The sequence below is a fragment of the Neospora caninum genome, chromosome II, assembly GCF_000208865.1.
Source record: "Neospora caninum Liverpool complete genome, chromosome II".
Lineage (NCBI taxonomy): Eukaryota > Apicomplexa > Conoidasida > Eucoccidiorida > Sarcocystidae > Neospora > Neospora caninum.
Window position 1 is genome coordinate 2,079,300 of NC_018387.1, and position 27,944 is coordinate 2,107,243.

At 51.0% G+C, this 27,944-nt stretch overlaps 3 protein-coding genes and 2 non-coding genes across 5 annotated transcripts in view; 1 reads left to right on the top strand and 4 right to left on the bottom strand.

Moving 5' to 3' along the window:
• Positions 1-558: 558 nt before the first annotated feature.
• Positions 559-6,134, top strand: NCLIV_006860 (hypothetical protein; the record flags this gene model as incomplete). Its single annotated transcript, XM_003880197.1, has 13 exons — positions 559-722; positions 1,018-1,094; positions 1,583-1,695; positions 2,044-2,137; positions 2,439-2,551; positions 2,849-3,042; positions 3,420-3,480; positions 3,890-4,087; positions 4,568-4,651; positions 4,900-4,971; positions 5,224-5,392; positions 5,580-5,680; positions 6,084-6,134. The coding sequence occupies 13 exons, from the start codon at positions 559-561 to the stop codon at positions 6,132-6,134; spliced, it is 1,491 nt and encodes a 496-aa protein (XP_003880246.1).
• A 2,906-nt stretch (positions 6,135-9,040) lies between these two features.
• NCLIV_006870 (conserved hypothetical protein) lies at positions 9,041-9,400 on the bottom strand (the record flags this gene model as incomplete). Its single annotated transcript, XM_003880198.1, has 1 exon — positions 9,041-9,400. The coding sequence occupies one exon, from the start codon at positions 9,398-9,400 to the stop codon at positions 9,041-9,043; it is 360 nt and encodes a 119-aa protein (XP_003880247.1).
• Positions 9,401-10,518: 1,118 nt separating this feature from the next.
• NCLIV_t030005 lies at positions 10,519-10,590 on the bottom strand. The gene has a single exon. It is a non-coding gene; the product is annotated as a tRNA-Pro (tRNA).
• Positions 10,591-12,293: 1,703 nt separating this feature from the next.
• NCLIV_t030006 lies at positions 12,294-12,365 on the bottom strand. Its single transcript has one exon. It is a non-coding gene; the product is annotated as a tRNA-Pro (tRNA).
• A 2,417-nt stretch (positions 12,366-14,782) lies between these two features.
• Positions 14,783-27,944, bottom strand: part of NCLIV_006880 (conserved hypothetical protein) — a gene marked incomplete at both ends in the record, with an annotated part of 28,592 nt that continues 15,430 nt past the window's right edge. Inside the window, 23 exons of the mRNA XM_003880199.1 lie at positions 14,783-14,960; positions 15,612-15,680; positions 16,255-16,357; positions 16,901-17,011; positions 17,277-17,383; positions 18,194-18,299; positions 18,636-18,794; positions 19,009-19,260; positions 19,716-19,876; positions 20,644-20,734; positions 20,996-21,044; positions 21,487-21,624; positions 21,737-21,826; positions 22,234-22,347; positions 22,760-22,825; positions 23,205-23,304; positions 23,600-23,763; positions 24,297-24,372; positions 24,748-24,897; positions 25,450-25,640; positions 26,519-26,600; positions 27,117-27,206; positions 27,772-27,910. Coding sequence (XP_003880248.1) covers positions 14,783-14,960; positions 15,612-15,680; positions 16,255-16,357; positions 16,901-17,011; positions 17,277-17,383; positions 18,194-18,299; positions 18,636-18,794; positions 19,009-19,260; positions 19,716-19,876; positions 20,644-20,734; positions 20,996-21,044; positions 21,487-21,624; positions 21,737-21,826; positions 22,234-22,347; positions 22,760-22,825; positions 23,205-23,304; positions 23,600-23,763; positions 24,297-24,372; positions 24,748-24,897; positions 25,450-25,640; positions 26,519-26,600; positions 27,117-27,206; positions 27,772-27,910 — 2,786 coding nt within the window. The remainder of the gene's footprint in view (positions 14,961-15,611; positions 15,681-16,254; positions 16,358-16,900; positions 17,012-17,276; positions 17,384-18,193; positions 18,300-18,635; positions 18,795-19,008; positions 19,261-19,715; positions 19,877-20,643; positions 20,735-20,995; positions 21,045-21,486; positions 21,625-21,736; positions 21,827-22,233; positions 22,348-22,759; positions 22,826-23,204; positions 23,305-23,599; positions 23,764-24,296; positions 24,373-24,747; positions 24,898-25,449; positions 25,641-26,518; positions 26,601-27,116; positions 27,207-27,771; positions 27,911-27,944) is intronic.

Below are 27,944 nucleotides of genomic sequence, written 5' to 3' on the forward strand. Positions count from 1 at the left end.
TGCCGTTCACTGCCTGCCGGTCTCCACGTTGCGTGCCTGGGCTCGGTTTGCGCATGCATGTAGGTTGAAGAAGAGAGTGCTCTGGTCAGGCGGGAATGGCGAGGGTTTTCCACTGATCGCGAATCACGCAAACGGATGTTTTTGCGACGGGTACCACTTTCTCCTGTTAATTTTGTGCACCCGCGTTCACATGTTCGAATATCGGTGCGCAGAAGAAGTCTCCGGCGCTGTCTAGGCGGACTGACGAGTCACCAGCCAGCAGCAATAGCGTGCTGTTTGCCGAGGCTCATTTGGACCCCCCTCCGTCTTGCGGTGTTCCACCGGGGCTTCTGATTTTCTCTACACGAGAGCACATCTCACCGTTGCGCATCTCTTTTCTCAAAGAGTGCGCCATTCCTCCTTTCACCGCCGCGTTTGTTGTTCTGAGTTGTGCTTTTCCTCTCCGGTTTTTTCCTGCAGTGCCCTCGTTTTTCCCCTCTACTAGCATTCCTTCTATTTGCCCCGTATTCGCCTTCGTGATTTTCCCTGGCCTTCTGCATTTCCCTGAAGCTCACAACAATGTTGAGTGCAAGCAGTGCAGCCGCCGCTGCACTTCTTGAAGGCGGCAGAAAATACGGCGCCAATTTTCTCTCGTTTGTCAACGAGACAGGCTCACCCTATCACTCAGTTCTCGCAGTTCAACGAAGGCTACTAGCCAGCGGCTTTTCTCAGCTGGATGAAAGGTGAGACGAAACACCGAGGACAAAGGAGAGAGAAGAGACGAAGGCAGAGTGCGACGGCATGAAAAACAGGCCTGAAAGAACGTGGCAAGCACACGCGGGCCGTCTTTGCTTTGCTGGCACAACGCTCGTGCCGACTCGGCGCGAAGACTGAAAGCGAAGAGGTGACAGGAATAACGAGAGGCTGGAGATGACTTGCAGTGTGTGCATTCGTGTCCCCTCTCTTTTTGTCTCTCGCCCTTCTCGTTCCACGGCCACCGAGGCAGGTTCGCTCATTGTCTCTCTCTTTCTATCTCAGAGAGAAGTGGGATCTGCGCCTCGGAGGAAAGTACTTTGTGACCCGCAATCAGTCGTGCATCGCCGCGTTCGTCATCGGTAAGGGACGAACTCACGAAAATGTTTCATACGCTCGCTTTTTCGCCTGTCTGAAGAGTCGAGAGTACTCCCCTGAAATACCGCATAAGGCCGCTCCTTTGCGCTCGTGTGCTGCCTCTTTCTCGACTCTGTGAGGCTGTTCTCAACTGAATGCGCTCGTGTGAGGACCGCCTTTTGCAACACCACATAAACACAAGACAGCAAATATATATATATATATATACGTCTGTGTATGTTTTTGTAGATGCAGTCAGGCTGTATATGTAGATTCCCATGTGTCAGTGGAGGACTGGTGCTCGAAGCGTCTTTCCTACGTTTCCGCCACCAAGAGCATTAGAGTCGTCAGGTATGCCTCTGCCTGGTTGGGCTCTCTCTTCCAAGGTGTATAGGTCCCGGCGCCATCGCGGACGTTCGGGAAGTCTCGCAGCTCAGGCCGAGGACGGCAAACACCGGGCCAGCTCTCGTTTTGCTTTTCCCGTTGCTCGCAGGCGAAAAGTTCAAAGCCACCAGCGGAGGTTTCACAATCGTTGCGGCCCACACAGACTCTCCCTGTCTGCGTCTCCGTCCTAACAGCAACGTGAAGAAGGAAGGCATTCAACAGGTAAACGTTGGGGCTCTTGAGAGTTGGCCATGATCCGGCGTGTTGCCCCGTTTCGCCTTTCCTTCCGCTCGCGAAAGATCCGGTTTGGGGTCGCATTTTTGACCTAGCCGTCGAGGTAGAGACACTCTCCTGCGATGCAGATGATTTTGGTTTTCGCCCTGTGGAGGTGCGTCTTCTCTCACGCGCACAACGTTGTGGTGCTTGTTCGGGAGGAGGTCGGCCACCCTATGACTCGCACGACTGTATGAACGTATCGAGACTCCAGCTCGGTTCTTTTTCACTTCCGCTCGATTCCGGGGCTCTTTACCCCCTCTTCTAGCGACTGTCTCCCCACCGATCTCTTCCCAGGTCGGAGTCGAGTGCTACGGAGGCGGGCTGTGGCACACGTGGTTTGACCGAGGTTTAGGCGTCGCCGGGAAGGTTGTAGTGAAGGCAAAAGACGGTGAGCGCGAGACGACGGCGAGGGATGCAGACAGGAACTGAGTTGAAGTCACGACGTTCGCCTGCTTGCATCTGCCCGATGGGACGCACGTTTGGTTCCGTCGGTTTCGAGTGATGCCCCCGCGCGAAGCAGGAACACGTCTGGCTGGTGCGTTCCTTTTCCCGCACTCGCGAGCTTATTCGTTTTTCCTTCGAATTCTCGCCCGCACATCCACGCAAGGAAACAGAACGACGCCCACCCTTCTGTGTTTCTCGCTTCGGAGTCAATGGGGGAAATCTCTCGTTCGATTTTGCATCTGCAGGGTCGGCGTTGACCGAGAAACTCATTCGCATAGATCGTCCGATCCTCGTCCTGCCGAATCTCGCCATTCACCTGCAGTCTGCAGAAGAAATTTCAGCCTTCAAAATCAACAAGGTACAGCTCCACGCTCTGAGTAGTTGTTTTCTCCCCTTATCTTATCTCTCTTTGGTGGGGGCGTAGGCGTTTCTGTGAACGCGTCGCCTTTCGCCTGCTTCCCGTTTTTTTCGAGTTCCTCAGTCCTGGCAGGATCTCGAGCTCTCTCGCCCCCTGTTTCTGCGTCTCCCTTCCGTCTGCCTCTCGTAGTTCCCACGGCCGTCTCCAGTTCGGCCGCTGTTTCCGGCCGCTGAATCTCGCTTCTCCTGCCAAGCGTCTCCGTCTCCCACGTGTGTGGCGCTTCGATGGTGTGCGCAGGAAATCCACCTGCAACCCGTCCTTTGCACGGAGGTGTACAGACAGCTGCTGGCGGCGAACGAGAAGGACGCAACAGGGGACGAGAAAAGGACCGACGAGGCAAACAGCGAAGCCGAAGTAAAAAACGCTTGCCCTCTCCTGAACAAGCGGAAGGACGAGCGCGCCGCTCCTCCGCTTCTCACTCTCATCGCAAAGTAGGACCATAACGGCGCCGTGTTTCTCCTTTCGGGGGGGGGGGGGGGTCTAGCGTCTACACCGTCTGGGGGAAACGAGCTGCATCCAAGCCTGTTGCTTCCTGTTTTTGCCTCTTCCTTTCCTCGCCTCTCTTGGTCGCCGTGCAAATTCGCTCTCCCTCGGGCTTGCTGATGCGTCGTCCACGCTTTTATGCCTTCTTTCGTTTCTTACAGCCTCTCAGCCGATGTACGCTTTTCGTCTGGTGGCCTGAGTCGACGGGCTTTCGTCACCACGTCTTCTGTTCTTTCGCGAGTTCGCCGCGTACCTTGCGTCTGTTCATGGGCTGTCCGCCGGAACGGGAACTCGCTATCCTGTTTTCACTTTGTGTGCTGCACAGGGAGTTGGAAGTCGAGATCCAAGATATCGTCGAGTGGGATCTGTGTCTCATGGACGCCACAGTACGTTTCGCGCATCGCTTCGGGGCGCTCCGGACCTCTTTTCATTCTCGCAAGAGCACGCCGCTTTTTTGTGTATCTTTATATCTGCATGTTTGGGGAGAGATGTGGTAGACGTGCATCTCCTTCCCCCGAGCCGCAGTCAGTCGCGGTTTCGTGTCCTGTGAACTGTGCAGCTTTCTTCGCTTTGTTGGACGCCCACGTCTCTGAGTCCACAAACCACACCCACTGGCGGGCGTCTGCTCCGCATTTGCAGGCTGCTACGTTCCTCGAAGTCGAACCCACTTGCGCTAGGCGTGCAGTCCCTCACTGCGAATACACATACACACATACACACATTCAAATACGTGTACACGCACTTCGCCGACCACACCTACCGTATTTCGTCTAACTTGCCTCTGCGTTTTTTCAGCCTGGCAGGTTTTGCGGTGTCCACGAAGAGTTCGTTGAATCCCCGCGCTTAGACAACTTGGGATCGACATGGGCTGCGTTCTCTGCCTTGCTGGAGTGCGGCAGTCCCCACCCTGAAGAGATTTCGATGGCGGTTGGCTTCGATCACGAAGAAATCGGCAGTGAAAGCTACACAGGCGCGGGATCCAGCGTCTTGATGGTGAGCCGAAGGCAAGCCGTGGCCAACGTGGCGGAGGCAGGCTCGTTCGCGTCGCGTTTCTCTCTCCTTGATTCGAAGCTGTTTTCTTCTGGCGGTTGGGGGGGGGGGGGGGGGGGCTCTGTGGTTCCACGTTTTGATCTATGGAAATTCGTTTTCGGTCGCTGATTTCCTCCCGCTTCCCCGCGTCGGGCTGGTGCTCTTTCTTTCTATCGCACCTCAGGTTTGGCGTTGCCGTCGAGCTTGGAACGAACAAAAAACTGTCTCACCGTCATGTCTCTCTCTCTCTTACCTCGGCTTTTCTGCATTCTGAGGTCTCCCAGTTTCTGCGCCGTCTCTCCGCAACACTGTCTCGTCGCTCCTCCATATCCACCTCGTTCTGTGGCGCGCCTTCCCCCTGTCTTTGTCTCTCCCGGCGTATTTTCGGTTCTCTCCGGTGTCTTCATCCAAACACAGCAGTGTCACTCTGTCTCTTTTCTGCAGGTGTGGATGGAGCGCATCGCACAGGCTCTTTCCGTCGGGGACACATATCCTCAAATCCTTTCCCGCTCGTTCCTCGTCAGCTCCGTGAGTCGGCCGCTTGCTCGGTGTCCCTTCTTCCGTTTTTGGAGGTATTGCCTCTTGTATTTTACGCGGTTGCTCCTGGCGGGCGTCGCTCGCGGGCCCCACAGCCTCTTTTCCTGCTCGGTGCTCCTTTTCGTCGTCCACCTTCTGTCTGTCTCCCTTTGGTGCTCGTCTCTTTTCGCCTCGGCGGCTGCCTCTGTCTTTTCCTCTTAGCTTCGTCGCTCTGCCCCGCCTTCCTTTTCCCTTTCCAGGATATGGCGCATGGCGTCCATCCGAATTATGCTGATCGCCACCAGGGCCAAAACAAACCCCTGATGCAGCAAGTAAGACGAACAGCATTTTAGGAAATGCTCGCCTCCACCCATATATATATATATATATATATATGTGTAGAGAGAGAGAGAGAGGACAACACTCATACCCGCTCAGATGGTTTGTAGAATCTGCCCCGTGTTTTGTCCCGGCCGTTTCCGGGTTGGTTTGTGCTGTCTCTTGGCTCTGCTTGCTTCTCCTTGTCCTTCCGCTGACCTCTTGCGTGGCTTGTCGCTCCTTGCTCCCCTTTTGTTCCCTCCCAGGGCGTCGTCATCAAAGAAAATGCCAACCAAAGATACGCGACGAATGCGGCGTCGATGGCTCTCACGCGCGCAGTTGCTGAGAGAGGCCAGGTGCCCATGCAGCTGTTCACAGTCAAGAACGACTCGAGATGCGGCAGCACTGTGGGCCCGATTCTCAGCGCGCGCCTCGGTACGTGGAAGGAAAAGAGGCCACTTGCCACATGCTCTGGATATATATATATATATATATATATATACGTGTATATGTATGTACAAGCAAGGCATGTGTTTGCTTCCACAGATGTATGTAAATTTTGCCACGTTTTTAGGTGTGCATTTCGAGTGTTGCTGTGCCGCCGTGCCACAATGCGGTTCAGGTGTCCGGACAATCGACATCGGCATTCCCCAGTGGGCGATGCACTCTTGCAGAGAAACGTGCGGCATTCTGGACCTCTTCGCACTTCAGTTGCTTCTTAAGGTGAGGCGAAAGTGAGAAAGCAGTCCTTCTCGGCTGCATGCCTTCAACGGCTGCACAGCCTGCCTATTGACTTAAAAGGGCCATCGGGGAAGAGTGCGTCGCCGAGGTCGTCTTCGGCAGTTTGAATACAGCCGTTTTGTAAACTGGAAATGCGTCGAGCAAGGCTGTAGGGGACGATTCGAGCCGAGAGTGAGACAAGGCATAGATCAGTTTTATATGAATGGGTTCGGAGCAGGACCAGGGCAGACTGGAAGAAACATCAGATCAAGACGAAAGCCAGAGACGTGTCACGCGAGCGTTCGTGTGTGCAACTTCACTCTCAGTTTGCAGTGCGCCGTTTTCTTGCGCTGGGGCGTACGATGTAGAGCTCGATTTGTTTTTTTGTTTCCTGTTGGACTTTCAGGAATTCTTCGCGTCGTTCCGCTCGATTGACACCAACTACGAGAGCATCTAACCTCCTCTGAGTTTCCGGCGCTTCTTGGTTTTCGCATTCTGTTTCTTCCCGTCTTTTTCATCTGCTGTCGCCAGTCACTCGCGCTGGCTTCTAGAGACTCTTGCGTGGTCAAAGGGAACAGTCTTCGTTTGGTGTCTCCCACTGCCGCCTTGTGCTCCTCTGTCTCGGGCACTTCGGGAAGAGATAAACAGCTAATTCGACGGCGGAGAAGAAAGGATGACTCTTACAGTGCTCGTGGATTCGCGAGATGGCCGTATGCGGACTCTGTCGACTTCCTTCTCTCGCGCTGTTTTTTGCCGTACACACGTTTTTTCCACAGGGCCTTTACTTCTGGCCGGTGGCGCGGATTCTCTTATGTTTATCGCTAGCAAGTACACTCCTTCATGTCTTGCCTTTAGTTTTTTCTTTTGCCTTCCTCCATGCGTTTCTGTTGTTCATGCGCAACAGAGAGACGGGACGAAGTAGCCGTTACACCACATTTTCCTTCGCAGACTTTGCCGCAGAGAGGGGGGAACACTCTACAGGAAACCGCTTCCGTCCTCTGTTCCAACTGTTCTTTCCGCCACTGCGGCAGCCCACATGCCCTTGCGTTAAAACACGTTAGATCTCGGAAGAAACAGAAAACACAAGTCCTGTTACACGTGATTGACTCGCTGAGAAGCCGGGCACCGCACAGAGTTGCGCCACCATTCAGGCAAAGGCACCGATCGCCGAACGGTATCCACTTCTGACATCGGCAGATATCAGCTTTCTGACGTGTTTCAGGGTTCCAAAAGGCAAGGCCAGTTAACGGAGAAAGCGTATGCAGTGGTGACAAACACACATGTGCGAACTCCCACATCGGACGTGAAACTACATAAGCCTTGGCGCTAGGCGCCATGTCGGATCGCCCGTTGAGAGTCCGAGCGACGGCTTCCGCGGTGGATCGAATGCTTCGGAGCCTCCGACGCTGTGCGCCTCTGCAGCCATACACAAGTATAAAAACTGCCTGTATACCTGTCTGTAGATGTGGGACCATTTGGTACGTGTGCCTGTCCATCCCACAGTGAGCGTCTAGACGGCCACACAGACCGGGCTTCAGTCCTTGCGCGCCTGCCTCGTTAGCAGACTATCGAGCAAGAAAAGATAAGACGTTTCGGGTTGGTGCCCTAAATAGAGGAAGGGGATGGGAAGAGGCCAACGTCCTTTCCGCTGGTGAAACGAGACTGTTAGACGCTAGACTTGCGTTTCGTCGAAAACTCGGCATCTGTCGAGGCGTTGATCACAGGGCGACAATGCGCCTCACTCAACTGGGTTGCAGTGTCGGGCGAGAATTCGTGGACATCGAAGGACACTATGACGAACAAAACCGCAATGACACGAGAAATGAACAGACGTTCCTACAAGAAACATCAAACCGTGACAGGGCGGGAAAGGCGCTAAAGTCGGTCATTCTTTCCGTCTCCTTCGACCAGCGGGAACTCACCTAGATCTCTGGACCGCCCCTTGAAAAAAAAGGTATGCGTTGCTTTTCGTACTCCGTTTCCTTTCCTTCGGTAGTTTGCGTACTAGATCAAGATCACATATAGGGTCGGCAGGCTCGACACTACAACCGCATCGTCCGCACTCTAACCTGGGTCACCTGGATACGCGATACCCGCCAAGCTCGCCGTTTCGTTTTCCAATGCCTTCTTGAGACACACCACACTGAGGCTTTGCGCATAGGCGGTTGTGCGAACGGATTCGCTGTGACAAGATTCGTCGTCACAGTTTCCGTTTGAAAAAACACCATCAATGACATGGAAACCTTCCCGTTCGGCTGAACGGAAGAAAAAACCAAATATAGACTCGCATTCAGTTTCGCGAGCGGCACAGCGGAGAGACACAGGAAACGGCGTTTTGCGTTCCAAAAAGCCTTTGTCATCGATGTGTGGTTCTCCGTGGGGGCAAATTGCAGAACAAAGCGTTACCTTTGGGAGCGTGAAACTTTCAGTTCCCAGTGTATTCCCCGTAGGACGATGCCGTAAAGAAGAACAAAGAGAGAGGCTAGAGCCGTGGACGAGAAGAGCAAGGTAGGCAGCAAATACGAGGACGCGAGAGAAAAGACAGACCGAAGGCAGCGTTAACAAGTGACTAACACGTATGACAGTGGATGAACCTGGAAGGGCAGATGAAAGAAGAGGAGGAAACATAATGAACCTCTCCTTCTAAACGGAAGATGCAATAGCCGTCTCCATAACTATTTCTCTACATGAAGGAAGCCATGTGTACTCAGGAAGAGGAAATAAAGATCGTCGCTGTCCTCAGGAAAACTGAAGAGACGGACGGCACCACATTCGAGAACGCACCAGACGTCGTCCTCATTGACTCCGAAACGCCAAATTTCCCTCTTTTCAGATTTCCCTTTTCTAATTACTGTTCCCCAACGCACGGCCCAGGTGTGAGACACCCGGCAATTGCATACATCAGGTAACTCGGTCGGCACACAGTCATTCGCAGGTCGCGTACCGCTTTGGTTACGAGAAAGGTGTTACTCCTTTATTCTCCTTGCTTTTCACCGGGCACATGTGAGGGGACGAAGACAGGAAGCATGAGTTGTGCTGGCGTCCTTAATCCGCACGTGCAAGCGAGAAGTGCCACTGCGTTTATTTGCTGGTTCTCAAGTCCGCATTTGCTGTCTCCGTCTTTTCTTTTTCGCTTTTCTGCCGTGGCGCCCCGTCAGCTCCTGTCGACTCTGTCGCATCATCCCACCGGTCCTTGTGCCAGCATCCTTCTGGTCCGTTTTGTGCTCCGCCACAAAATCTTTATCCGATTTTATTTCAGTCCTCTGCGCAGCGTGGGCTGTTCCACGCCGGAAACGCTAAGAGGTGTTGGGACGCCTTCCTGCGCTGCTTTCGCTCTCGGTTTTCCCCGCAATCGCGTCTCGTCTACACTTTCCCGCGCTCGCTCAATCGCGCGAAAGACGAAGCTACGCTAGAACTTACATGGCTTACCAGACCACCCGTTTTCGCCGCTTTCCTTCCTTGGTGTTCTTGCCACTTTTTCCTCTCTTCCAGTAGTGTCTTCCTGCGAGCGGCTTCAAGGTAGCGAATCCCGCGCCGCGCGGACCTGTCCGCCCTTCGCTTTGCATTTCGGACGCTCAGAAACGCCAGAATAGCCAGAACATAGTACGCCCAGTTCACCAGCGATGCGGTATTCAGAATCAGATTCGTCGATGAGGGCACTTCCGTGGGTAACACCTCGCTGGACGGCGGGCTGGGCACCTCCGCCTGGGGGCGGACCTCCATCGGCAGGAGAGGCGGCAGAAAAAACGGCGGGCCAGACAGCGCAGTCGGCAGGCTCGAGGAAGAGTGAGCCCCTGAGTTGCGGGTGGCGAAGAGAAACAGACAGCCGCGATTTCGCCGAAGAAGAGAGAGCGAAACGCTGAACTCAAAGAGGGAGGACGCCGCGGAGAGTGACGAAGACAAGGAACGACGGATAGACAGCTGAGACCAAAGAAGAGCGGAAAGACGTAAGCGGAAAGGAACGAAGGGAACACACGAGAAGCACCGGTGTGCCACAGCCCCGAAGCATGGAAGCTCACGCGGACGTATAATAAAACCCACCGGTGACGAATGCACCGGGAAAAAGAAGGTGAGCGGGCAACAGTGTACTTACTGCGGCAATAGCCAAAGAAGCATCACGTCATACAGGTTAAAGGAACGGCCGAGAGGGGTACCGTTTTCCACGGGACCATGTGTTTTTTCCCTCTCTTTCGGTGCAGGTTTACCAGCGATGTCGGCGAGGCCCGTGACGCGCGGGAAACCCGCCTACTGCCACAGATTGGCGTGGTACCGCAATCGAAGCTGCTGCAGTGACTCTTGCCTTCCATAGAGGGGGGAGAAAACGAACAAGAAATACAAAGAATGGACAGCGGGCATGATGAAGAAGAATGAGTTTTCCTCCGGATCCTAGCAGCACTGCGTCGCCCCGGCCGCCTTCTTTTTCTCGGCAGATGCCAGGGTCGCTGGCAAGAAAAAAAAAGTGGCTTGGTCCTGGGGAGGATCAAAGTCTGAAGTAACGAAACAGAATTACCTACGATACCGAAAAAACTGCTATGCTGCGAAAAGGATTTTTAATACCTTCGTCATTAAATGGAATCCTGATGAGGAAGCCAGCGAGCCCTAGAACCATCGACGTTGTGCATGCCAGCCGCTAGATCCTGGTTCATAATCTTGGGAAGTTCGGCGGGAGAGAAAACCGAAACAGCGGAGCCTTTCTTTCTCCACACACGAAATAGAAAAAGCCAGTGTCTGCCTTCGAGGAGAACGGCTCCACAAAGACTCCGCAGAAGGAGAGACTGCCCTACACATTCACGGGAAGAAAAGCACTGGCGTCTCAAAAAAAAGGACAAACGGACAAGGAAGGGCTGTTCCGGGAATTGAACCCGGGACCTCTCGCACCCGAAGCGAGAATCATACCACTAGACTAAACAGCCTGTTAGAGTGGGAAGAAGAGGATTTCGATTCTGCGATACCGAAACCTTGCGGTTATCTGCGGGTTGCTCGACGCCGATAGAAGATAGATTTAGACTGGAGAGAACGTCGAGGGGTGTCTTGTATCATAATGTGGGACTGATGCTTCTGGTTAATGACTTCTTACACACTATAGATCATTCCGACTCTTGCGTGCGTGGAGGGAATTTGTTAAAATAATCTCGTATGGAGATTGCAGGACTGCCTGTTTTGGGACGCCTCTTTCATGTTCGTGTTCTCGTGTTGGAGTTGCTGGCCTCCTTCTGCGGTTTTCTTAATATATTAATAATCTCCTTTTCGAAGGGACCGTTTTGTTCCTCGTTGACTATCCAAAAGTCATGCGTATCTGGATCTTAATCTGATCCATCTGCCACTCCGCATCCTGTGTCGCCATTCGGAAGAACAGATCGAGAAGACAACATTTCGCTTGGGATGACACGTCGTGTGCGACTTTAAACTTTTCTTGTTCATCGGGGACGAGTGTCTAACCTACGGAGACACCTTCTTACGATCGCCACCGTCACTACCCAGCCCGACGATGCGTAAGCTGCCCCCGGATGAGGTGTCGAAACTGGAGCTGTGGCGTGCACAATCTCGCAGCAATCCAGAAACGTGAGCATAGACTGTACCCCACAAAAACATATCTTGCCTAGGGCTAACAGCATTAATAGTGACGTTGCATTTCTCTCCCAAACAACGTGAAATACAGCAGGCGATCGTAACTGTTTCACATGCATTTCATTAGAAACGGTTGACGTGCTTTTCTTTACTACGTGCAAGTGTCTCTAAATGGGTTGTTACTTTTGCAGTGGATCAACAACACGCAGAACCGCCCCATGACGTGGTTTCGATGACCGGTCAGGCAGCAGCGTCGTAGCACAACACTCCATGCAAAGTTCATGCAGCAGGAGGTGCCCTTCAATCTTTTATTTTGAAACTTCCTTTTCCTTGACGCTACAAGTGTTCTCTACTCGGCCTGCTGATGTCCGGGATTTTGCAGGGAGAGCAGTTTTGGTTTTGAACGGAATAGTGTCGTGTCCGTGGAACCAAAGGCGTCTCTCCTTGTGACTGGAAGAGCAGTTTGTTAGTGGAACCCCCAAAACAGCCTTCTCGGTTGCAAGGATACTATTCGCGGCATACATAGTTCATTCTAATTCAATGCTTCAAGTGCTAATCCGTCGAACCGTTCGAATGAGTCACTGCCAGGACTTCCACCGTACTGTCGCATGTACGCACAGGAAGATGGCCGCTCATGGAAAGAACTATGATCTGCATTTAGCAACAAAACATACCGATACGGAGCACTAGTAACGAATTCGCCCGACGCTCAGGTCTGGCTGTGTGAGTACTCCACCACTCTAACGGCGGATCGGCCCACCAGACGGCTTGCTAGTTACGGACGATATATTACCATACAGACGAAAAGGCGTCGATCGTTTGACATCCCTCCACATTTTACACAGGCGTTGCCGTGCCAGGGAACGCCGTTCGGACTAGAGCGGAAAAGAGCAGTACAAAGCCAGAATCACGTTAGTACACTGAACAACAAGTACGGGCCGACGTTCAGGTCAATGGCGGTGAACTTGACCTCACGATCCCTCAACCTACGGAAACTGTATCTTTTGGCCTTGTCGGCTTCGAAATTGGGCCAAAAACTTGCAACAGCGGGCTGTTCCGGGAATTGAACCCGGGACCTCTCGCACCCAAAGCGAGAATCATACCACTAGACTAAACAGCCGGTTCTACATATAAAAAAAATGAAGAAAATCTGTTTCTCCACACTATGCCGCCTCTGCACTGACATAGAGCCTGGTGCCTCTCATTCTAGATGGAAATACAACCGCTTGCACGAGGGGTTATCGGAATGCTGGTCCCCCGAGTCTCCTGAGGCCAAACCATGGATGGCATCACTAAATCTAACAAGCTACCTCACCAGCATTTGGGGCCAGTGGACTCGGCCAATTATTACGCGGCCTACATCGAGCTGCAGCAAAAGAAATATACGCGTACCACTTCAGGTTGAGGAAGCTGCAACGAATCGTGTGAGTCAAATGAAGGCTTTGAGAATTGCTTTGGGAGCTATGGCACCTCAAGCGAGAACCATAGCTCTCATGATGATATATAACACTCTTTTCCATCATGGATCATGTGTTGGCATCCGCTTTTGAGTAGTGAGAAAGAAGTATCAGCTGCGTGTGAAGGCATGGACACGCGCTCTAAAACTGTGCAAGAGATACGAACACTGCAGTGGCTATATTCGTGCTCTTGAATGTAGCGAGATCTACCATCTCCCCTTTCAAGCAGAAGAGCACTGTTATCCACAAGACTGCAGTAGAGAAGAATATCCGTCGCAGAGGCATGCCGAAGTGGAACTGGAAACGACTGTAAGAGTGACGGCTTGCACCGGTAACTTTTCTGAACGAGCTTTACTCAAAGGTTTGCCTGTTGGTGTCTTTGACTGCCAAATAAACAAGTGGGCGGCAATTGAACAAGTCTCCGGATGCTGAAGACATATATGTACTGGATGGCGTTTTAGTTGCTAGATTGTGACAGCAACCCTCAAGTAAATAAAAATCTATAGCCCTCAAGTTGCACAGCATGCCAGAAGTGAGAATAAATTTTGGTATGAATAGCCACCAATGCACACAGTTTCACGTATGCGTGCGTTTCCTTACACCACGCACCCTGGCAACGCGGCGATGGATACAAAACTGACTGCTGCGTTTTGGAAAAGCATGTCCTACAAAATAAAGTACCTCCTAGTGTTAGGAGTTCGCCCCATCGGGTTTCTCAAATTCGGTAAGGTGTACGACGGAATTGTTCATGTCATCCGTGTTTTCTGCATGTACAGCCCCTCTACTATCCTTGAATCTTCGTTTCCACCTCTGTCGGAAAACCCGAACATCCATGAAGTGATATAGAAGACTTGCCAGCATATCCAGCGCCTCGGACCTGCATGTTTAGCCAACCACATCTCACAAAACAAACACAACTTCATCTGTCCCTACAGCTGGAAACCATCTCTTGCTGGAGGGTCAAGCAGTGCACTAACATGCTATCGTCGCGGTTTTCCTTTTCTCTGCAATGGCGCGGAACAAACTGTCTCCAGACGTTCTTAACCCAGCTCACGTATTACATCTGACGGTGAACTATCGTTAGACACAGCCCAGCAACGGTTATCGCAGAGGCACTGCCTCTTGTTTTCTCATGTGGAAAACCAGAAGTACCCGACTGGAGGCGAACCTTGGGATTCTTCAGAGTATTTATAGCTTGCCGGCATTCCACGAAAGAAAACCCCCGCTTACCGTAGATCAAGAGGTAGACGAATGTTGGTACGTGTGTTGGCATATGCATGTCGGGAGATTTCCTGCGAAGGTACAATGACAAAAGTCTCTCAAGTTGGCATCTCGCGTGTTCAGTAATCACCATCTGACGCCAGCTTCTACCTTACAATTGCATTTACCCTGCTCGACCGGTCTGCTCCGTAGACAGAGATTCCTCAACAGTAGACGTGATGAGTTGCAAGACACGCTTTCCCATGACGCAGCTACTCTGCGTTGTAGTCGAACGTGCTCAACCGACAAGGTAATACGCTTTAGTCTACGGAGACGAGATCAGAACCCACACCGGCTTTTTCTGCCCCGACGCAGTTAAACTTTGGAGAGCACCAGACGATCACAGTTTGGAAAACGTGCAAACACAAGGCCAACACTTTTCATCATGATACCTTGAATGGTTCGGCCTTCGCTATCGCTGGGTATCTAGGCAAAAATTCAGACCATTTTAATATTACAGCGGCACGGCCCTGAAAAAGCTGATGGAAGTTCTGTATCTCATGACTGAAGTCATTCAGTATCCTAGATACTATACTATTTCGGTTTGTTCTATTTGAGTTTTACAGTTCTGGATCGCTGATCATTTGTACAAAAACAGTATCTAGTTCTAATGTGATAATAACAATCCTGGGTCTACCGTCTGTGGAGAAACAGTTCGAATTCTTCATGGCGGTCACCGTTTTCAGTCCCTTTTTAGTGTTTGCGGTTTTTACTGTCTCTTTGACAGCGCCTATGGCTTCGCGTTTCCTCCGTCATTCGCCATTCCTGACGGAATTCCTGGACCATAAGTGGGTTTGTTCGTTCGCTGTAGTATTTCGGTTTATCTCTTGTATGAGTACGAAGAAGCCGATTCTTGTTGTGGGACGGATACCTCCTCGGATAACTTCTGAACCGTAGCGTCTCCAACTGGCTGATTGGGGAAGAGTTCTTGGAACTTCTCCTTGCCAAGCAACGCCACAGTCGCGCGCACCATTTTAGGGTCGAGCTCGTCGGGTAACCTACAATTAAGAAGCGAAGAGAAACATGTATGAAGATAAAAAATGGCCACTTCCCCTTGGTGAGAGAGGAAGCAGCATAAGCAATTATAAACCCTAAACTTAAGATCTCACAAACTGCTCGCACAAGACACTTCCTCACTACACCTCCGTGTTCTTCGTCTTTCTTGAGCTACGCGGTACCCCAGACCCTTTTTTTCTCACGCAGAATCCCACTGTTGCTCAGTCGGTACTCGACTCAGCGATGATCATAGACAGACCACAGATTGGGTCCACGGTTTTTTGTAGCTCACGAACCATTTCATCACCGTTGTTGTTGCTGTTGCCAGCAAGACGCAATTCCACAATTCCTGCACCCTCGTAGAGATGCATTGGTGTCCTCCTGTTTTTCGCCTCTCTGGAAGTCTAGTTTTTGTGTCACTGTCTGTACGAGCAGCTAGGCAGTGTCGTGTCATTGGAATCATGTGGACCACGCGATGTTTTGGAAGGCGCAGCGAAAAGGGCAGAAGCGTCATAACGGGAGCTTTGCGAAAAAGCACCCACCCTAAATCGGACGCGCTCCACCGGGCTTCCAGATGCCGTGTCCTGTGGTTGTTTAGCAGGTGCATTTTCCCGTGATGTATACACAAACGCTACAGAATGTAGTAAACTCACGCTCTGCAAGGAGATTGCTTGGGCTTCTGCATCTCTGCATCATTGTCTGGCGGAACGCGCTTTCGATATCTGGAACAGAGAAATAGATGAAGGCAGCTGCGCGCCGTAATGGAAGCGAGGTATGGGTACACGTGCAGGGGCGGGAACATGAGTGCTTTCGGAAAAAGCAGGGGCAAGCACCAAGATGAATGCCGGTCCATCCATGGGCTTCCCTAACACGACTGAGTGCTCTGCTTACGCTGAAACAGCATTTGTCCCGTTTTTTCCTGTCTGTCTGTCTATGTCCACGAGATATGCAGCAGCCTGTGGCCTTTAGTTCAATCATATGCAAAAGATGTTAAAGGTTAATACGACTGAAGCTACAGGATCACGCACGTGAGCTCACTTCTATGAGCCAAATAAACTACTTAGTGATACAATAGAGAAGCATGTCTGTAGGTAGTTACGTATACAACTATATAAACGAATTTATGCATTCAGTCGCCGGCGCACGCATCTCCGCCTTTCAAATGATGAACAAACATAAGTATATAAATGTGTATATCGGCTGTCCTAAACTGTTGCAGCAGATTCAGCCGGGCGAAAGGAATTCCTTTTATTGTTTCCATATCTACAGTGTAGAGGAGAACAAAATCTGACGTACACGTCAAGAAGAATTAAAATGCACCACATTTTCTGCATTGCTTTGACAAGTTTCCGCTTCCAGCTTGGAAGTTCCGTCCTCGCGAAGAGCTTAGGTTTTTCGCCTGCGTCCAGTTATACAGACGGACACGATGGACAGACGCTCACTAAGTGCCGAAAACCTCCAAAACGAAGGTGAACAGGCGATAGGTGATAGCGTCTCCGCTGAGTCAGAAAGAATCACGGAAACTGCATGAAGATGGCTAATTAGCTGCATCTACCGGAATGCGGACAAATTGGAAGCGCGGAGATCTCAACACTGCTTCGTGCAGCAAATGATAAAAACAGTACGACTTTTTGCAATTCATGTTTGCTTGGAAGCTGTAGTCATTAACACTGTTGTTTAGTATAAGCATAGCACCAATCCGGTTTTTTCACCTAGACTTGAAGAACAGAGGAGTTACGTCAGCGAAAACTGTCGCATGCACTCATATACACGCATACAACTCTGCCCCAATAATTCTATACATACGTACCAAATATATATATATATATATATATATACGTGAAACAAAAGCACAGTCATATAAACGAGCAAATGTGTCTTTCTGATGGACTACGTATATGCGGGTGTGGAACTGTATGCGACACCCTTCACGACGCCTTACCGCCTAGCAAGCGACGGTGAACATCGACTACGGCTGCTTGGGCTTTGCAGACAAGCTCGTTGACGAATCGGTCGAGCGCAGTGGAATATTTCGATCCCTTAGTGGGAGGGGCTGATCATGTTAAAGGACAAAGCGAGAACTGGAGGAGACATGAGCCACTTGTTTCTCTCTACACCTGAGAAGCTGTGCATGCTTCTGCGCTTTGCACGTGGACAGGTTCTTTCTTTACAGTGTAACAGAGCCTCCACAAAACCAGGCGATTCTGGTGTCCTACCTGTACATACACACTTCTGTGTATGTACGTGTCTATGCATGTTCGTGTGTGCACACAGATGTATGCGAATAGTATATATGCACATATCTGTGGGCCGCTTACGTCCGTGACATATTGCGAACGACAGGTCTCCATCTGGATTAAAAATTTCAGCACGAGACTTTTTATTCGGGTAGTGCTGAATGTACTCGAGCGCCTGCATCTCAGAGCTGAGCAGAGAAACGACAACCGAGTAAAACTAAAACGTGAAAACAACTCCGGGGAAATGTGAGAGAGTTAAGTTAGTAAACCATGCTCTGACCGCATGGGCCTGCTTTTCTGTAGAGCGGGAAGAGAATCAAAACAACCAATGGAACGGAAAGCATATCTCGGGGCAGTAAAGGTGCAAACTGTAGGCTCTGCGTATTCGAGGCAGATTGCGCGCCAGAGAACGAGGCCGAAAGAGAAGCTGTCCATTCGAGCGAGAGGGAATGTGTGTGAAGCAGCGCAACACAAAGATGCACTGCTTGGAACGAAGCAAAGGTCTCAGTGTACAATGTCTCACGGAAGGATGAAGGGGAACTGACACTCAATTGAGTGTAGCAGCTTGACGCGAAACACGGAGAAACGTCGATGACCCATAGCGGGTTAGTACACTCGTGGCCCCTCGTGTGAGACACAGTGAGGTTTGTTTACAGAAGAATAAACATAGTTCTTTACACTAGAATAAACAAAACACGATCTAGGAGGAACAGAACTGACATCAATGAAAGGAAGGAACGCCAGAAAACTCTCCAGAAACAAGGACACACTGAGGCAGGAATCAACGCACGCACCTGCTGACCTCCTGTGAAGCGTGCATGGATGAAACGCGTGGCATACGCAGTCTATACGTACTGCAATTGTGTGGCTGCATTTACATACGATCCTTCTTGAAGCGACTTCATGGCTCTAGAGTGCGGAAGATGGCACGGAACTCTGTTGCAATCCAAGAAAGGTTTTGAAGGAGACAACAAGACAGAACAACGAGGGCGACGAACCTGGCAGAGGAGTCCAGAAGCCACCGGAGGTAGCCACAACACTGGTCGTCATCGCCCGCAGACGTTTGCTCGTACCGGGCCAACATGACCGCCATGGGTTGGTAGCCTGATATGAAGAGTACGAAAGAACACAAGAACAAGCGACAGGTGTCGTTTTTTAAAGCAGCGAATTACAAGAACTCAGCCTCCGCATTTTTGGTTTCATTCACTCCCGCTCCAACCGCGTAGTTTAAGAGCGACACGCAGGTCACTGGATCGGAAACCAAGAACACTCTGGGACCATATCAGATGCTTGAGAGATACAGCGGCACGTTTCATGGACATGTATCTCATTCGATCTACGTGCATGCAAATAATCACATGTAAACAGATATATACATATATATACATATGTATATATATATATGGTATGCCTTTCGGTATTTAGACAGAGTCTTGTTACCTTTTCTTTCGATCACATCCAGCGTGAGGAAAAGTGAACAAAGCCGGCGTTCCAAGGCACTATCGATTCCGTGGTTTATGTAGATGCGAATGAGAGTGTCTTCGAGGTCCTGTATAGCGGGGATGAGAAGATCTGACGGAGCCTCGTCTTGGTGAGTCACTGAAACGAAACACACAACACTCGCGGCCTCATATCAGGCAGCGGCTTTCGTTCAAGACTGAATGTGTATACAGCTATATATGCATGCACCCCGGCCTAAAACACTTATCGACACACATATTTTCATATATATATATATATACACTTAGGAACACAGACTTCGCTTATGAGGCTTCATTCCTAGTCAGGAGAAACCGCCTTCTGTTCCTCTTACAAAATGCGTAGGAGTCTCTGGACTGCTCAGCAAATGTGACGAGGGCCACGGGCTCGTCGTCCTCGTCGTCTGCCTCCTGCGGTTCATTCTTTTCAACTTCGTTTTCACTGCGGCTCAAACGAGCAAATCTGAATGTAGGCTTCTGCCCCGCGGAGCCTCCGTCCTTGAATTGAAGAACCCTGCCGCTTTCGATAGCGCTGATATCTTTGAGCCGGTCCTGCGTGGGATTTTTGGCCCGGTCTTCTTCTTGTTCTGAACCCAGACAACAGGTAGACGACAGACCCGCACGGCAAGGCCATACGCATACTAACATGGATATGACCAGATTGGGCGCGTATGCCAGGCGGTGCATGCACATATACGGATATTTGCGTGAGTGCGTTTGCGCATTCCCTATGCACACATCTGAAGTCATGCACTGCCTGCTTCTACGGCCACCGAGGAATGAAGAACACATCAGAAACAGCGACTCGTTCCGCGTCTAGCGCCACTCTGTAATACACCTCGTGAAGTGCGTATCTGTCCCTTGCAAAACGCAAGTTATGCGGTCGAACCCTGCAATACCAGGCCGCCGTGGCCACAAACACTCTCGTCGATCTGTTTACCGATTTGCTATCACACTCAACAAGAGCAGGCCGCCCGAAAAGTCCAGTTGTTCCATGATTTTGAAGGACTCTGCGGATGCACTTTTAGTCCCAATCACTCACGTTCTTGTTCACCGTCCCCGTCTCGTTTCTCAGTCGCAGCTGCTTCCTCTCGTCGTTTGCGGTGAGCGAGGAGCGCGTCGTGCAGCACATCGGGCTGGATGACGCGACCGTGTGTGTGGAACGTGTCGTAGAAAAATGCATCGGGGAGACACCAGAGGGTTCTGCAGCAAACGGGAAGTCGCAACACATGAGGACTGTGTCTCCACTTGCGGCAGATGCAGTCAAACTCGAGTCCCTCCCCAGCGAGAACACACAGACTCGGACGGAGAAACAGAACGCAGGCTTGTGGCCAACGATTTCAGGATCCCTTCTCACGAAGAAGAACCGAGGGCCCCTCTCTGCCGGAAGTTCAGGAAGTTGGAGAACACAGGAAGAGACACTTCCTGGACAGCAAGGAAGTTTTTTGTTTTTTCTTTTTTTGGGAAGCGCGAAAGCATTGCACACTATTCAGCCTCGGTTGCACTGATTGTCATCTGCCATTTCTTTCTCTGCTTTCGGCCAACGGGCTAGGTGGCTAGACCGCTTAACATGACAAGTCGTACTGTGAGAACGAGTCATCTGGGCGATATCGTCTCTTTGCGGGGGACCGGGTAGATCTGTAAATGTAAAAGAAACCAGACACTGGAGACGAAAACAAGACTGATGCCATCTTCGTCGGAGATTAACAGCCGAGCGAAGAAAGAAAAAGAAAAACGCGTTTGGTAAGTCGGAAGCACCCGTTAAAAAAGCGACATGCTAACAGAGATTAGCTGAAAACAGCTAGACCTCACTTACCCGTCTCATCAGGGACCATGAAGCATAAGGCATGTATACACGCAAATCCAAAGATATTGATACGAGAAAATGTACAAGTTTGGACGAGGAGACGCGGCCAGTAGAGAAGTCCTCCGGTCCTTCCCCCCCCAATTTTCAGAGCGTGCGACTTCACCTTATAAAGCTGTTCCGAATGACCGCCTCGATCAGACTCATCGCCCGCCGGTGTTTTCCTTGGTCGGCCAGGAGCAACCCGAGAAGGAGAGCTGCGTGCAGAACGGAAGAGAAAATGCCTGTCTTATGGAATGGAGAAAACTGTCACCTTGACGGGGGGATGTAAACCTCACCCTATGATACGTATTAAAAGCAGCGCCAACAAACGACGTTTATAGAGTAGTATAGAAAAAACATCCGCAACAGCGCAGCAGACGCAGGCATCAATACATAATCCCAAATCGTCACGTGCATGCATAGAGGTCTGTTCATTCTATCCCGCGAAGATGGAATGTCGAGAGGTTCCTGCTTACCTGTGTTTAGCGTAGTCACATGTTGTCTGCCAAATAGCTTCGTTCGAACCTGAAGGAATGACGGAGATGACAATCCACGAGAAGGCGTCGTCCCGTGTCGCTTCTCAGCACTCTCCCGAGACGCTCGCCAATCGAGTTGACATGTACAGGCGCAGAAAACTGGAAACGTCTCCGGAAACAAAGTGGCGAACTCATCTGAGTTGCGGAACAACAGGATCAGGCTCCTCGGAAACAAGGCTCGGGGTTGCAGACTCCCCGCCCTCCCGGTCGCGCATCGCGTGCAGTGAAGGCTGTGCCTCGCAATGGCACTAGGCGTGCAACTGAAGTTCTCCGCGGCCATCGACTGGTTCCTTTCCTGTATGTTTTCCCCGGAAAGGGTGGTTTCCAAACTTCGGTACCTTTTTCTGGAGAGTATATGCTACGAGTTGGACTACGGGCTCTCAGATCTCGAATATCTTTTTCTCTCGGCAAGCAAAGACAGCGCCACTCACCCGGAGCGCGGCCTCTGCCAGGCGAGCAGCAGTCTCCACCAGGAAGAGCGCTTCGTCACTTCGCGTCGATTTTCGCAAAAGGAAAATAGCCAGAGCGAGCTCGTAGGCTGTGCCGACAGTGAGGAGCGTTTCGGTGCCCTGGCGAACAAAGACAGGAAACACAGGACAGAACAAGGCTCGTCACCGTTGGGTGGTTTTGCGTTCTGTCGTTAGCAACGTGTGCCCCCCTGCTCCCTGATTGCCTGCTCACCAAATGAAAGTCGTACGCATCCAACGCCCACTGAAGGCAATTGCACGCCTCCGTTGCCAGGTTATTGCGATATCCAGGATTGCTGAAGGTCTGCAAACAGGAGAAGGTAAGAAACGGCCGCGCCTACGCTTCGAGAAAGTCCAGTGAAGGCCGTGAGAGGCGCGGAGCGATAGGAAACGTGAACAACAGAAGCGGCAAAGATTTCCAGAGTCCAGAACACGCGGGAGAGGGGTGTGGGCGTGAGGCCGCTGCAGCGGTGTCCACCCGCCAGAAAAGCTGAATCGGAAGCATCTACACAGTGCCCGAGGAGCACCGAGCAGCTTCGCCTAAAAGAAACAACCAGATTCACTGTGGCGAAGCAGTGGGCGTACACCCGCAGAAGTCTGCCACACAGTTCTCTAACGGAGACATACGCCACCAGACGGGGGCGGACTCCGAAAGAGAGGGAAAGCCGGAAACAAGACAGAAACGGGAAACCGCAGGGAAAAGCCTCTTACCTGACATTTGCGTTTTTGGTCGCCCTCAAGGAGCCACAGCAGCTTTGACCGCGCCAGCAGACGCAACAAGCCTGCCATACGCAAGTTCGTCACCTGACGAGGCGTCGTCACCTCCTGCACGAAACGCAAAGCATGCGAAAAAACCAAGGCTGAGCGAGGCAAACAATAACACCGAAGCTGTGCGTAGCGGCAAAAATACAGTGGTGCGCGCAACGATCTCGAAAAGATCTATTCCGATACGCTTCGTCCTTAAACCTAAAAAAAACAGAGGCTGTTCCCACATGCATAGATTCATGTTCCTATATATATCTATATATATATGTATGCACTTCCGCTCAATAAAGAGCCGCAGATGCGCTTGGACGGCTCCGATGCAGAACACATCTGTGTGCCTACTGCATAGTAAAGTGCGAGAAAACCGCAACCAGAACCGAGTCCCCGTGAGACTGTCTCCCCCGCTCGACATGCACTGGAGCGGGTTGGCGGGCGACAGCCCCTTCAAGGTCGCGCTTTTTCAAGCACTTACTAGTTGCTCTCTGAAAGGCTTCAGAGACAAGGAAGTCAGCATCAGCAGCTTGCGGACTTCGTTGCGCTGTAAGGCATGTGCAGACCCGCAGCCAGCAAGAAAGAGAATCCAACAGCAGAGACGACAAAAAAAGTACATACAGAAATAATTACAGGCCAAAGCAAATGGAGATTTAACATGACGACTAAACGCAGAAGAGCAGATACCATGCTGCACAAGAAGAGAAGACACATGCATCGCTATCCCCGGACTCCCTCCGTTCGCCTTTTTGTCTTTTGATGGAACGACAGACGGAAAACAGAAATAAAGGGTGCAACGGAAGCTAGCCGATCACCGCCTCAATGCACGTGGTTGATCAACCGAAATGGAGTCCTCTGCAACAGACGCCCACAACTTTGTATCGCGGCGAAAATTTGAAGCAGAAATGACGCAAAAAGGAACTCACATCCGTGTAGCTTCGATGGCCAATCATGGTGGCTGCCACGGTCAGTGCGCAGTGAAGTAACCAGGCACACTCCGACAGATCTCCGGAGACGTGCATATGCCTGAAACAGAGAAAGAAAGAGTCAAGATGAGCAGAACTGGGAGGACAGCAAAATTCTTGACACAGGTGTCTTCTCTTATACAGGACAGCGATGCCGAGGGACGCGAGAGACAAACCGAGCTTCCATCGGCGAAGACGGCACTACCAACCAAAACAATCGCCTGCGTGCAAACGTATACTCGGCCCTGTACGGATGCAGGCACACCTTCATATTCAACGTGCAAACGCTCACGCCGCTCGTACGGCGCAGTTGTAGCCAGCCGTATACTTCATGAAGCACGGGATAAAAAACTCACCACGCCTGATAGGTAAGAAGATCGAGCCGGACAGGATGCGTATCTTCCCAGTGGTCCTTAATGGCACGACCGCACGCTCCAGTGAGGTTCACAAGACGTGGATTCGAAGGGGGCAAACCGCTGCCATGGAGTTCTGCAAGAAACGCCATAAGGCGATTCTGTGTCTGAAAAGGAGGCAACAAGAAAAGCAAAGGCACAACCATGCATATGCATATACATTTACCTTCAGGTGCAATATACACATACATATATACAGTGTATTCATGCATTTATATTATCAGTAATAGACAGCAAACCGGGGGGGCCTCTCAGTGCATCGTAAAGAGCGTCGAGTTTGGAAAGGCATCACATGTGGAGGAATTCCGTACACATGCGCACATCTTCAGCCAGAGAGGGCGACACACGCGTAGAACCTCGTAAATAATTGAAAAGAAAGGTTCCCCAAACCCCCCTTTATAGGTCTCCCTGCACGGGTGTGGAGACTCGCCGGGCGTGCGGAGTGGGCTGTGTGCATCAGCGGTTTGAAATAAGTCGAACGTCAAGCACATACAATGAAAAAGTCACCGGGGAGCTTAAAGCTGCAAAGATCCCCGGTCACATGGTCATCCGTTGTGTATTGCGTCGCTCGACGTATGCGCTCGGATTTCCGTTCTTCCACGTTTGTGAATTGCACCACACGGAGAACATGCGCACTTACTGCAGCGGCGTGAGACTCCGGATAGAAGTTTAGGCACCTTTCGGCGAGATATCGCGCGACCTTCCACACGCCGAATCTGAAAGGGACGAGTGATCAGAAGAATCAGAAGAACCAAGACAGACTCCAGCGCAAAGGAAACAGAAAAAAACTGTACGACGAGAAATGCGATCTTGCGCTTCTGGAGCATACACCGGTAAATGCCTGCATAGTAGCAGGCAGGTGCATGTCAATCTTTGCGTCATGAGTCATTATCCCTCCCTCATATATATATATATATATATATAGATATATATGGCCGGGAAGCGTGTTTGCTGCGTGCATTCGCTGTGTTATCTAAGCCTATCTCGAGAGAAACAGGTCCGGAGCGATGGAGATACTCAGGCAGATGTAATCAGCGCATCGCACTCCAGCTAAAGCGTTCCCTTTCTGAGAGGGAAAGACAAAGACTGACCGGATTGCACCGCCGACAACGTCCAGAACGGCGTTCGGGAGGTGCCAGCTGTTTTGGCGAATCAGAAGAGGATGCGCTTTCGTCGAAACGTAAGCAGCGAGCAGGTTGTTGGAGTCCAAACCTCTCTCCACCACGTCCCATACACGCCAGCTGAACGCCAGAACAAGGCGATGCCCGGCAACAGACCCGCCGACATAAGCAATGCAAGTCTGCAGTAGTGCCGACAAAACTGAACACATTTTTATCGGTTTGCCTTTGTAGCCAGCTCTTCATTTCCGTGTATCTAAGTAGATGCCGTTTTTAGTGATCTGCTGTGACCTGCCATACTCTCACACTATAGACGGCATCCTTCTCCCTGCGTACGTCCCTCTATATGTGGATCTACCCAGGTTCTCTGTGTGTTTGGCGGCCAGTCTGTCTATCCCCGTAGCTACCTATCTGCTGGCAAGGCTATTTTCTGTGTTTCTGTCGAGCATTGCGTTTGCAGGCAAGCGCAGAGAGGCGACATATCCCATCGGGGCCCCGACCCGCCCTGTTCCCCACGATTTCCGTCAGATTTGGCCAAGCCGGACGGGCGGTGCACAACCAGTCTCTGTTTGCGCGGGAGCAGTAAAGATAAAAGACCAAATATATAAGATGTAGTTTTTAGCTCTCTCCGGTTTCCATCCGGCCCGTGTGGACAGAAGCGAGCCAGCAGCTTACAGCGGAACGGCGCACTGAACCAGTGTGTGGCCTATGAACTTCGCCAGGAGAATTTGCGATGGAGATGGACTGACGACGAGGTCTGAGTCCTGCTGACAATGAAGCGGTATCATGCCGGGGTTCTTCACGAGTTGAAGAAGCGGCAGGCGCGATGGCAGTTCTAGCGTTCGACGCAGTCCCGGGAGCCATACCTGCGCAGCAAAGAAGCACGTCCATCTTGACAGTTGCAGTTTGTCCAGTCTTTATTTTCCAGAAGGCCGCGCAAGAGCCAGCTCCTTGGAGGGACTGCCTCCAGGCCTCTCTCCATATCGCTAACTAGCTGGACGCACCTCTTCGCGAGCATGCACCGGATGCTGGCTGAACAAGTGAATATGCGATTGTGCCATGGCTCGAAAGCAGCTACAAATCCACACACGTTTTTCTCTGGGCAGGCACCGCAACGAAACAGAGAGACTAAGGTCTCCTTGGTGCGTCTCGAACAGATTCAGAAGGGCCGGTTTTGTGCGCATATACGGCCTGGCAAAATGCTGCCTTCTCGCTCCTGTACACGCGAATCAAATCCCGGTCGTCGTCAAAGTCAAGAGTGTTAAAATGAGCTGCTTAAAACGTGGTATGCACATTGTCCTAGAGCTCATAAGTCCTATGTATTCTGCAGAAACTTTCAAGCAAAAAAATCCGTTCCTTCCGGGAAATTTTCAACTGTACCCGTAGATGAGAGGGCTGGAGCGGATGCGTGGAGGGCCGCATTGTGTTCAGAGAGCCCGCGTCTGGAAGGAAGGAGATTCCGCAGTGATGCTGGACCCGCAACCCGACGCAAAGCGAATAAAAACAAGAAAAGGAGAAATGGACCCAAAAGAATGCAAAGAGAGGTTGAGAGGAGCGAAGGGGAGAAGAAAGAAATAACGCGCTAGCCCATACACTGCCTCCGTTTCCCCTCCCTTTGTATAGGTTCTGCTATAATTTCTTTTTTTGCTCTTTGCTTCTTTGAAACAAACAGGAGGAATAGAAACAAGAGTGCTGAAGTGCTTGTGGCCTAGGGGATTTTGCATGTGAGGCCTTCTCTCTTTACCTGCATAGCGATATAGAGAGCTGTCCGGCTTATGCGCGACTTGGCAATGCTTGCGGCTTCCAAGCCGAAGTACTCGCTACACCTGTACGTACGACAGATACATTTATGCGCCACCACAAATGTCTGTTCTTCTCCGCCTCCTCCAAATGCTTAGGCAAAAAGCAGATAGGTATTATCTTCTTATTCCCGGCTAAGACGCACGGTAAAAAGTGAATGAATTGGTCCAGTGAAAGTTAAGATCACTGTCCCCGTAAACACATGCTAGCAAATATATATATATATATATATATATAACTGCATATGTTTGTATATGCAAGTGACTCAGTGAACATGTCTTGCAGTGTAGGACGGATATGTATTGCCAGACTCTCGTGTATGTACACATGCATGCATACATTTATGTATGAATTTGTGTACTTTCTTCTGGCGCAACGTCCACCAGCTTTTGAGAGACGCAAGTAACACGACTTGACAAACTGCTTCCCCATATTTCCCCGTATACACATAGCTGGAGAGTACTGTGGCGTGCATGCGTCGAGGCAGGACTCCTAGAGGGGGGAAGCCTTCGGTGGCCATGAACGAAACTGACAGAACGTACCGCGCAGTCAGGAAGCTGGCCCAGAACTCGTCGCTCTCTGAGGAGTCGCCGAGGGTCAGATTGAAGAGATTCAGCAACAAGATGTCGGCCCTAGAAGTGCGCAGCCCACAAATCAACCGAGCGACGAAACCGACCAGATGTTAGGGCGAACAAAACCAACGTGACGACAGTGCCGCAAAGGTTTCAGAACAAAAAAAAGCCCCAGTGCGGGCAAAGTGCGGCTTTAGTTTTCACCGGGAGCTTCGCACGAGCACTTAGTGCTGTCAAGAGAACGCAAATGTAAACCAACACAACTCACAGGGCGATCATCAAATGTCCCCGCGCAAGTGTAAATGCATATATATATATATATATATATATATATATATTCATTTGCATATATACAGAGAGTCAGTCAGGAGCGCATATGTATGCGTGCACGTTTAGATGACCACGTCTAGCTCTACATGTGTTCATGTACACGCCGAGGGCGGGCGGAGACGACCAGTCCGTGAGTTGCGAACCCTGGAGCCAGGGACGTGATTAGCAACAAGCAATTCAACTCTGACGGAGCGGCTGGTAAACGAGGAGGCACAAGAGGAAGAGAAAAGGGAACGGCAAGTAAAACAACAGAAGGCTTTATCAGGTCCCAGAAAGAAGGGTTGTCGTCCCTTACCAAGAAAAGTGCCGGAAAGTTTGAGACATGAGATCGCGAAGGTAAGGGACGTCGTCGAGCAGCTGTGAGGCGATACCGAAGGGAACATTGAGGGCTGCTTCGCGAAGCAGGGACTCGCGGGGATATCCAAGTTTCACTTCTGCATGCACAAGAATGTTAAGAGAAATAAAAAG